The sequence below is a fragment of the Akebia trifoliata genome, chromosome 15, assembly GCF_017979445.1.
Source record: "Akebia trifoliata isolate Shusen 1 chromosome 15, ASM1797944v1, whole genome shotgun sequence".
NCBI classification, from domain to species: Eukaryota; Viridiplantae; Streptophyta; class Magnoliopsida; order Ranunculales; family Lardizabalaceae; genus Akebia; species Akebia trifoliata.
Genome location: NC_141389.1, coordinates 21571702 through 21582602, shown reverse-complemented (window position 1 = coordinate 21582602; position 10901 = coordinate 21571702). Strand labels below are relative to the sequence as shown.

Sequence of the window (10901 nt, the reverse complement as noted above, 5' to 3'; positions counted from 1 at the left end):
ATGAGTCAGGTAAGCGGATATTATCCAACCCATTGCCAGTCCTAATCCTCACAGCATATACGAAGGGAGGAAAATTCCGTAGAATTTTGATCAAACTAACACTTTTGCAATGGAATATATGAAATGTTCATTTCCCCTACCCTCAAAGTAGTAGAAGAATGCAAATAGTAATACTAATAATATCAACCTGATCTCCATAGTTCTGCTGCCACCTTCATTATTTGTATTTCCTAATCAGTCCCCATGCATGAGGTACAAGCCTCCAGTTGACTGACTCAATTTTATTGATCAGAAAACTATATTAAATAGACTATATATGTAAGTATTGCGTTGAGTATTATTCACTATAAACCTTGCGAAACAAGCTTTTTGAGGTGAACATCTTCTTCAAAAATCAATCTTGCGAAAGTTTATACAAACTTCCCTCCTTTTTGTTACTTATTGCGCTTATGTGTCCATTGCCTCAGTACAAAAGCGACACCCTCCTTCAAGGTAGCTTTCCTATCTTCCTTGAAATTCCAAAGTTCTGGTATTACTTTCCTGCTGCTTGCGTTGTATTCATTCATCTCAAGCAAGGCAGTTGACACTGCCTTGTATACCTCATCCCCCAATTCTTCCTTTATACCTTTCAATTTTTCATCCTCTTCATTAATTATTATCTGCATTAGCAATGGAGATGGTGAATGGAAAAACAATTTGAAAAAATATTCTATAGGTAAACATAGAAGTCCCGAGGAAGACAAAAGATCGAAGTATTGGAATAGAAGATGTAAAAGAAAAAAAAGAATTTAGATGAGGAGAATATAAGAGCAAATTTGGTACACAATAAGAATTTGTAGGGGAAAAGTATTATAAAGGAAATGTTTATACATTGTCATTGTCACATGCTTATGTCGTAAATCTTTTGTTTAGTATAATCTTAGATGGGACAAGCTGGACAGCTGGTCCACCGAGTTTGCACATTTTGTGTGGTTTTCTTTCCCTTAATATATATAAGAATGATTGCATACATGGGCACAGGTATGTTTATACATATTCTTATTCATATGAGTGATAAAGAAAATGTGGAAGGAAAACATTTTAGATCAACCGTGGAAGAAGAGTGAGAAGAGAATACCTGATGATTATCCCCAACTGCAACGATTTTAAAAGGGTACCACTCAGGGTCTCCAAGGTATTCCTCCCATAATGAGCACAGCTCTAAGGACTTCTGCTGTGCTTCTTCAGCAGAATATTTCCGCTTGTTTGCATTGAGGAACGGTTTAGGGTCAAGTTCACCCATTCTCTTGATTCCAATAATAGCACGAGCAGATGTTTCCGTTTCTAGCAGAGCCTACAAACCAAAGTGAAATAGTCTTTAAACCAGTAAACATTGAATTTCCTTACTAAGGGTCATCATGCTCAAATGGATTGCCAAATTGGCAATCCAACACCACAGCCCTCTAGATTTCATGGAAAAACTCAATTTGTTTTTTGGGTTTCATCCAAAATTTTGTAAATGGAAGAATGCTGAACTCCTACTGAATTCCCAAATTTAAAATTAAAATTCAATGGGGAAAAATAACTTTTGTTTTGAATATTTTTTTTTCCAAAGTTCTTAAACATTTCACTCTACATCCCTGCGGCATCGGATCATGTTTTTGAATGCCAAAAGGTGAGCTCAATAACCCTTACTAAGATTTGAAATCGTATTAACTTAGTAAAACTAGACTTACTCTAAAATTACAATTAATATTCAAGTAGAATTTTTTTTTTCTCCAAACACAACAAAATGTTATAAAGTGGGTGCAGTCCCAAAGAAATAGAAAAACTTACATTAATCAATTCTTTCCGAGCTTCTTGCAGCTCATTGTTGCTTTTACAATCCTTGACAAGATGAGCTTGGTTTGTTTCTTCCATGTATTCAAGTTCACTTTCCTTCTCTTTAAGGTTTGTTAACATCTCCTCCACCTTGTTCTTGATTTTTTCATCCTCGTCACCTGCCATATGTTTCATAACAATCAAATTTCCTTTGAGCCGTTCAATTTCCAACTCCAATGCTTGTTTTGCATCCAGTTGCTTCTCTAACTGAATGATTCTTCTCTGAAGATCCTCTTTTTCTATCTGAAATCAATAATCACAACTAAATGATAAATTGCGTGAATTCTGTAATCAATATGATATACAATAATATTAATTTATTGGGAGCGGTTTGGCAGCCCTAAAGTTTGCCAAGTTTTGTGCCAAACATTTTTTGTAAATCACTTTTGATGGGGTTAGAAGTTTTGGAATAGGCTGATTTTTTGTGAGGATGATCTCTACGGTGAAGAGATCATCCTCACACAAAATCAGCTCATTTTGAAACTTCTAACCCTAGTTTACAAGTTGAAGAATCGTGGACCGTCTAACTTTTGTAAATCACTTTTGATGGGGTTAGAAGTTTTGGAATAGGCTGATTTTTGGTGAGGATGATATCCTCATCATAGAGATCATCCTCACAAAACATCAGCTCATTTCAAAGCTTCTAACCCTTATTTTGAAAAATGTTTGGCACCAAACTTGGCAAACTTTAGGGCTGCTAAACCGTCCCCTAATTTATTTATAACTTTTCATACATTATAAACTTTTTCAATTCCTAACCATAGAAAGCACACCTTTTGATCTTCAGCCAGCCTCAATACATTTTCATTAGCTTTCCTTTGCTCCAAAGTTGCCATTTGAAGTGAATTATTTTTCTTGGAATTCTAAAAGGAAAACAAAAAAGAAATAAAACAAACAAAAAACAAGAAGAACAATGTTGTCAAGCATCTTTTATGATTAATTTTGAATCTACATAAAGTGGCCATCATAAACTGCTACATCTACTGCGTAGTCCACATTAATTATCCCTTTTCATGCAACAATTAGAGTCCGTTTTGATACACATAAAATGTAATTTTTTAACTTTTGAAAGTTCAAAAGTTTTACAGATTCTTTTTATAAAATTACTTTTAAAAAGTAAAAATTCTTAATTTTTTTAAAAAACAAAAGGAAATTACTTTCTACTTTCCAAAAGTTACTTTTTCCGAAAGTTATTTCTTTCCTAGTTACTTTATACTTTGTACTTTCTATCCAAACGGGTTCTTACAGAAAAAAGATATATGCACCAACTTAGTAAGTTAGTTAATAAATTGGGTTCACGCTGCCGGCTACAAATAATTGGGATAGTGCTTAGTCAATATAATAGTATCATACAATTTTTAAAAATAAAAACAAATAAAAATAAAAACAAAAACAAAAACAAAAAAGACAAAAAAAGGAAAAGGAAAAGATAGCAAACATCTTACTGAAAATGTAATAATAGTTGATTTGATGCATAGCACAAACAATTCACTCAAATACATACATGAGAAATACTTGTGTGCTAATTAGAGAATGGAAACAATTCAGCCTCCCCAAGTTTGGCACAAAGGGAGGAGAGCACCATCTCATGGTACCTACCAATATCTTTAAGGCAAAAAGTTGATCCCAACAAGTTTACAATCCTAACTTTCCGTTCAATAGCTTGAAAAAACATGGCAACTGGTCCAAAGAATCAAACTGGTGTTCCTTGAACAGGGAAAAATGGAAAATGAGTACCTTTTCTTTCTCATCAATGAGTTTCCTTCTCTCACTTTCGTTTTGAGCATCACGTTCCTCCAATTCTTTGCTCCACGTTTCAAGCTCTTTCCTCTGAGATTCCAACTCTGATTTAAGCTTCTCATGGTCATGAAAAATCCTTTTAAAATGATCTCTTGCACTCAGTTGCATCTTTCTTATCTCTGATGAAAGCAAAACAAGCACAAGATAAATATGTAGCCATGAATACATTGTACCAAAAAGAAAAATAATCTTACACGTACAATTTGTTCATGGCTATCCATGTGAGGGCGTTTTGATATTTTTCACAGGGAATGTGATCTTTAATATTACCAAAATGCCCTAACATGTTCATGTGTGAAAAAGAGTGTGAGTAGGATGTTTTTTTCCTAGATGCACAAGTAGGAAGAAATCCTCAAACGTACAAATTCAAATTTGGGAAATTTAAGTATCTTAGATATCCTCAATTTGGTCCAATAAAAGTAGATACCTTCATTATAAGATTGATGTAGTTTATCATTCTGATCCATTATGTTTTTCAGAGATAAATTGCTCTTATTGACTTTGCACTCCATTTCTTTCAAATGCTTATTCTTCACCTCAATCATATTCTCCAGATTTGTAACGAGTTTGCTTGTTTTCCGTTCTTCATCAGCTACAATTTCAGCAATTGTTTTCAAATCTCCCGTTTTTTGGAGATGTTCCCCTATAATTGATAAAGAATTATAGTCATCATCACGTGCGACCCATCCGTAAATATTGGATCCAAGGTGTTTCTTCGAATGCCAATCTCTTTTACCATGATGATCCGCCTCAAAAGCTTTCTCGAATGACATTGCATTATTGAATCCAGGCCAAGTTTTATTAAACTCCACTATTGCAATTCCAGAGTGACCCTTGTAATTCCATAAAGGATGGACCCTTACAGGATTAAACCCTTTCTTTGCCAACTGGTCTTTTAGCCTAGAACCACTTTGCCCCACAAATTTTCCACCTTTCCATTCAATCGGAAGGTTAACAACAATACCAGTCCAAGGAAAAACAAATAGCTCATCATGGTCACACTCAGTAGGAGGTTGACTCTCAACCTTAGGTGGTGACGGAACCCCAATAGGACTTAGGTCTTTTTCCAAATACTTGGCCAATGCAAAGTGGTTCGCCTTGTGTTTTATGCCTCTAGTCTGCGAGCCTTTAGCCACTCCAGAAGCATGTTGGAGGAGATCCTTGTAGATGTAATCTCGTTTCTTCTTCCCTTGGCAGAATGGGCATCTAAAAATCTCATCTGAGATTTTCACTTTGTATTTTCCATTCTTCATTTCTTCATAAGATTTGACACGATAGTCTTCTATCTCAGACTCACTTATATCTGAATCCTCTTCTGAACTGTGATCCATTACAATCTTAAACACACCTACAAAATGAAAATAAGTAGATTGGATATCACAAGCAAGTTGTTAGATAAAGAAAACAACAAATGTTAGGAGAGGAATATGAGAAGAAGTAATAGCTCCAGAAGCAAAAGTATTACGGGGATCCCAAGAAAAATCTTCTACATCAAAAGTTGCTCAATAGGATGATTGTAAAGATCCAATTTAAAGAACTTATAGTTAAGATGGGTATGATTATTTGATTGGTATGATTAATTGATGTAGCGGAAGCATGTGAATCAATAGATTCGATAAGTTCTGTTCAATGGAACACTCTAAATCAATTTGAATCAATAGATTCAATTGATAAACAAGCAATAATTTGAAAGAAAATAAAGCATAAAACTAAAAAGTAATTAAAAGAGAAAAGATAATTGAATTGATTATTGATTTTCAGATTTGGAGCTACTTATATAGATAATTCCATTATAACAACTTAAAATCCTACTAAAATACCAAAAATTAATATTCCTAACCTATCTATAACATAATATTAACTTTTTAATCCTATTAGAACTCAAATTGAAAACTTCTAAGCACTTCTAACTATAGCCTAAATAATAAAAACAAATTTAAAATAAATTAGAAACTAATAAGAAATTGTACTTCTAACATAATTATAAAATAGAAATCCTACGAAAAATCTAATTAAGATTGTAGATGTCTTACATCATTATTGACTCAAATGATCTCCAAAACGTGAAATAGTCCATAATGCTTTTTCTTTTCTTTTAATCGAAGCAGCCTACAATGCTTCAAAATGGTAAAATTGACAACTAAGATAATTATTTACCGTGTTTAATCTATAACACGATAAGAACCAAAATTTTCAACTTGAGAAGCTAGAAAAGGAATATAATAGCATGATGCCATGGTACCAACTGTACCATGGACCATGATTTTTCCCACAAATAGATAAACCAAAGTTGTTGGAACCTTCCACACCTGCCCTTGCATTGCACAACTAAGACATAAACAAATCATAATATACTAGAATTGTAGAGGGAAAAATTGCTTCTTCATCAACACCCAACACGTGTCATGATAAAGACATGGATTACAAACAGAGAAGCAATTGTTGGAGGCATGTGGTGGTACTCAGATCAGGCCGATAGTCCAGGTCTACCTAGTAGGAGGGCAGGACAAAGATGAACGTCTACCTTGGTGGTAGGGTAGAGTAAATCAGTATATGCGAACGGATTTCATTCCGTGCAGATTAGGCTCTGAGATTCTAGGAGAATCTCAAGAATCTAGGGATACGATAAGGATAGTACTAATTTGGTTAGGATCCCTATGATCAAGGGATCTTCCATGATCAAATCCCTGATTCGGAGGAACCAAAAAGAAATCCTATTCACTAGGGAATCCTATAAATTGGAGGAAGGATCCTTTTGATTCCCTTTGACTCAAGTTTAAGTAATCTCTTCTTCTTCTTCTATAATTCTAACTTGGTCGTCGGAGGCTTATTGGCAGGTACCACATCGGTGCCACCACGGAGGAGCAATGAGCATCCTGGTGGAGCAGTAGAGCTGAGTAACTTGAGGTAAACCCAAATCTACCTCTACGAATCATAATATACTAGAATTGATTGGGACATAAAAAACATAAGCCGGTATTTATTAGGTTTTGTAGCTCATTAATGGGTTGGACGAATTTTAGGGATATAAGAGTATTTTATGTTTCTTTATTTTAGGTTATTTTGAGTCCTACCTATTTTAGAAGTTTATTATTAGGTATTTTAAGTTTTGTAGAAAAGTATTTGTCGAATTATAAAATTTAATATCTTGGAAATTTCTATTTCAGGAATGATAGGAAAAATTACCTTGGGGTACAAGGTAGAGTCAAATTAGAAGTCCTTTAGGTTTTAACAACTACTCTCTTCTATTTAAACAATGTAGTAGACTATTTTAAAGAGAGCAAATAAAAAAGACTACACAAGTTTCTATATGTGCTAACTTTCATGCAAAATTGCAAAACCATGTGAGGACCCAAAAAAATAGGAACAAAAAATCTCAAACCATATAACACTTTCTATCTTCTTCTTGGGGGAGGTTGAATTGGGGTAGGCAAACCCTTGAAAGATTTATAATAGTCACAAATTGATTACAACCTCAATATTTCACAATTTCTAGAATCCTCATCATTAATTTCGATGAGCTTTCAAGAAAAAATAAGGATAATAGACCATTGAGATGATATTAATCCATGAGGACCCATTAGATCATAAAACCCTAGGTTTCTACCGAAGAATACAATCCAATGATTACGTTCTAAAGAACAAAATTGGTTCTTCATCTATAATGAACGTGTTGCCTCAAGATGTGCATCACACAAGCCACTTAACTTGAGAGGCCGTGATAAGTCAATCACGAGCTAAAATCTAGGGAATCCAAGAAATACCGAGTCCAAGAAAGTTTTGCACGATTACTAACTAGAGAATGAATTCCCACCCAATCTAAGACTTAGAGAGTTGATAAACATATGGCAATAAAAATAAACTCCAACCCCGTGATACTCCAATACTCTCTATAAAGATTAACACAGTGAAGTTCACGAATGAAAATTGTCCATACATTAAGGAGAAATTAATGGAAACATGCCATGTAGGTTTCCACCATGTAGTCATTTGATAATATGCAATAACCAAAGATGGAGAATGGACAAACACCATGTGAAAACTGAAAATTTTGACAAGAAAATTCGACAGGCCAAAACCCACAAGTTTTAGCAAGCAAATTTTGACAGCCTATGGCTGTTGAAAATTTTGATGATCCTCAATTCAATGGCTTAGAGCCATCAAATTTCTCCCACACTCCACTAATTTAACGGTTTTAGTTTGTCAAAAATGAAAATTTGACAATGAAAATTTTGAAGCCTTGGTCCGTCAAATTTTATGAAATTCAACAGCCTTGGGCCGTCAAATATAGGTTCTTTTTCACATTGTAAAAGAAAGCTAGGAAGACTCATACTTTGTTTTCTTTTTTACGATTTCTATAGCTTGTACTAACTTGAGAGTAGAGTGTGATTGATAGTTACCTTCCCAAGCTAAGAAGAAATACTAGAGATTTCAAGTTATGAGGAAATAACAGTGTCCCCCCAAGAATAATAACAACAACAAGGACCATTTATACGCTTTCAAGAATTCCTCCTATGTAGTGTCCCCTTTGCACTACATTGTTGGTCCCAAGCCCAGGTAAAGGAGGACATTGCATCAGGTTGGAAACCGGTGTAAAAATCCATTACCCTTATCATGAATCTTATCAGACACTTCATTACATTCATGCTAGGGTGTTCCCCCAGAAACGGGACACTTTAGCGAATCCTAGTGGCAGTGGGAACTAGGCAAAGGTTAGATAGGGGGTCTTATTTGAAAACAACTTGCCATATCAGTGCCCAATTGGGTGAGAAGTAGGTAGTGGTTCTCACATCAAACTGAAAGAATGGAGTATAAAAGTTAGTTCGTTAGTGGAAAATTCGTCTTGATCTTGGAACTTGAAAAATTTTAAGGGGGAAAAAGGAAAATGAATGCAGCTTGTTTCTAAGAGAAAAAATAAAGCCAAAGCTAAGAAAATTGATGGATACACATTGGTGCATAAGGAAAGGTTAGAAATAGTAATGGTGTAGCTATATCTTAGATAGAGATCTAAAAAGATAAGTTGTAGGTATTAGGATAATAATTAATATTGATCGACTATTTACTATAAAATTAATAATTGAGAAAAAGATAAGTAATATAATTAGTGCGTTTGCACCCCAAGTTGGATTACGAGAACGTGAAGAGACAATTCTGGGAAGGCATTGATAAACTCATTCAGATAAAAATCAACTAAGAAGTGATATTTATGGCCAGGAGACTTAGATTGCCATAGAAGGAAAGCAAGTGAAGGTTATGGGAGAGTGAGTTCATGGAGGACTTGATTTTGGATAAAGAAATGAGATGAGAGCTGCAATACTTGAATTCTCTATAGCATATCTACAGCTTTAAGTAATTTTAATTTCATTAAATCAGGTTTGCTTTACTCACATCCCCACTCCTACAACTTATTAAATAAGGACTACCAAAGAGAATTGGACTAGCAATATATATATATATATATATATAGGGTCCAATTTGGTAGCCAACCTTAAGGAGCCAATGCCTTTGTCCTATATTGGTTGCAAGTTTTGAAATGGGCTGATTTCTGTCAGGATGATCTCTTTGGTGAGGAGATCATCCTCACAAAAAATCACCCCAATCTGAAACTTCTAAACTCATCCAAAGTGATTTATAATTGTGGACCATAGATTTGTTACCGTTAATTTGTAAACCACTTTTGATGGGGTTAGAAGTTTTTGATTAGGCAGATTTTTCATGATATATGATAATCTCCTCACCATAGAGATCATCCTCCCAAAACAGTCAGCCCAATCCAAAATTGTTAAGTCATATAGGACAAATTTTGACTCCCAATGTTTCACAGAGGTCATCCTCACAAAACAAACAAAACTTTTAAGTCATATATAGGACAAATTTTGACTATCGACATTGGCTCCCTAATGTTGCTTGTCGAACGCTACCCATATATATATATAGGGTCGGGCTCCAGTGACTCATGAGAAAACACATGATCTCAACCATGAAAACATGAAAACCAAGAGCCGTGATTTATATGTATCCAAATAACACAAATCTTAGAGACTTATTTCAAGGAGAAATCTCAACTATTGTATTTTATGTCTAAAAGGTTGGGATCAAGTGTTTGTCTATGAACCATTCTTCAAAAGTCAACGGATCTAAACCCGTATATGTATATGGGAATGCTAACGTCCAATACCTCATGGGGACGTTAGCATTGTCCACCACCTTTTTTTCTAATAATACCCCTCCCAATTTTGCCTTTTAGTGAAAAAGACAAGTGTTTATTAGTCTTTTACATAATAATACTTATTTATATAATAAATATGAAGGGTATTTAAGTATTTTGATTTAAATATTTTTTTTGTAGCAAATGCTTTAGCAATCAATGCCAACATAATAAATACATTTTTTAATGGCATAATAAATGTATTTATTATGTAAAAGACTAGCATACCTTTGTATTTTTCACTAAAAATCAAAACGGAGAGGGGTATTATTGGAAAAAAGTGGAGGACAATGCTAACGTCCCGATGTTCATAGAATTATCAAAAGTATCAAAACAAAAACAAAATAAAAAATTCTTTAGCAAACATGATAACAAGTAGGCCTTAGGATCAAATAGTATTCCAATAGAATTGTGAATACATGGGAAGTTTTGAATTGTCCTGGTTAACTAAGTTATTTAATAATAATGAAGAATGAAAGAGTTATTCAAAGTTTTTGCAACTATCGAAACATTAAACTTAATAGGCACACTATGAAACTATAGAAAAGAGTGACCAAGCAAAGGTTAAGATTAAAACAAATATATTAGAGAGCTCAATTGATTTTTTGTTGAGTAGATCAATCATTAAGGCACCTTTATGCTCAAAGAAAGAATGGAGAAATATAGAGAAAAGATGAATCTTTGTATAGTTTTTACTGCCTTGGGGAATGCATCAACAAAGTAACTACAAAGCCAATTTCATGAGCATTGGAAAAGATATGGGAACCGTGACTAGCATGAAGGCAAATGAAGTGGAGATTAATGAGTTATTAGAACCCCGGTTATATTTGTTCTACACTAGTGAATGGTTTTCAGTTCGTATTTGTTTGTTCTAGTTATAGATGAAGTAAAGAGCATATACCTTGGTGTATGTTTTGTGAGGCTAAATCAATGAGACTTGAAAAAGAAAGTCAACTTAAAATTAAAATTATGGAGAGAGATCTTGGAGTCCAAGAACTTTAAAATAAGTAGAACCAATTCCGAGTACGTTAAT

General features: G+C 34.1%; 1 protein-coding gene across 1 annotated transcript; it reads right to left on the bottom strand.

Moving 5' to 3' along the window:
* Window positions 1–211: 211 nt before the first annotated feature.
* Window positions 212–4991, bottom strand: LOC147384592 (protein INVOLVED IN DE NOVO 2-like). The gene is made up of 6 exons (XM_086426531.1): window positions 4088–4991; window positions 3598–3779; window positions 2634–2723; window positions 1816–2103; window positions 1118–1333; window positions 212–659 (listed from the first exon to the last, which is right to left on the bottom strand). Exons 1-6 carry the CDS (start codon window positions 4989–4991, stop codon window positions 435–437), a joined length of 1905 nt encoding a protein of 634 aa, XP_086282657.1. The 3' UTR covers window positions 212–434.
* Window positions 4992–10901: the final 5910 nt, after the last annotated feature.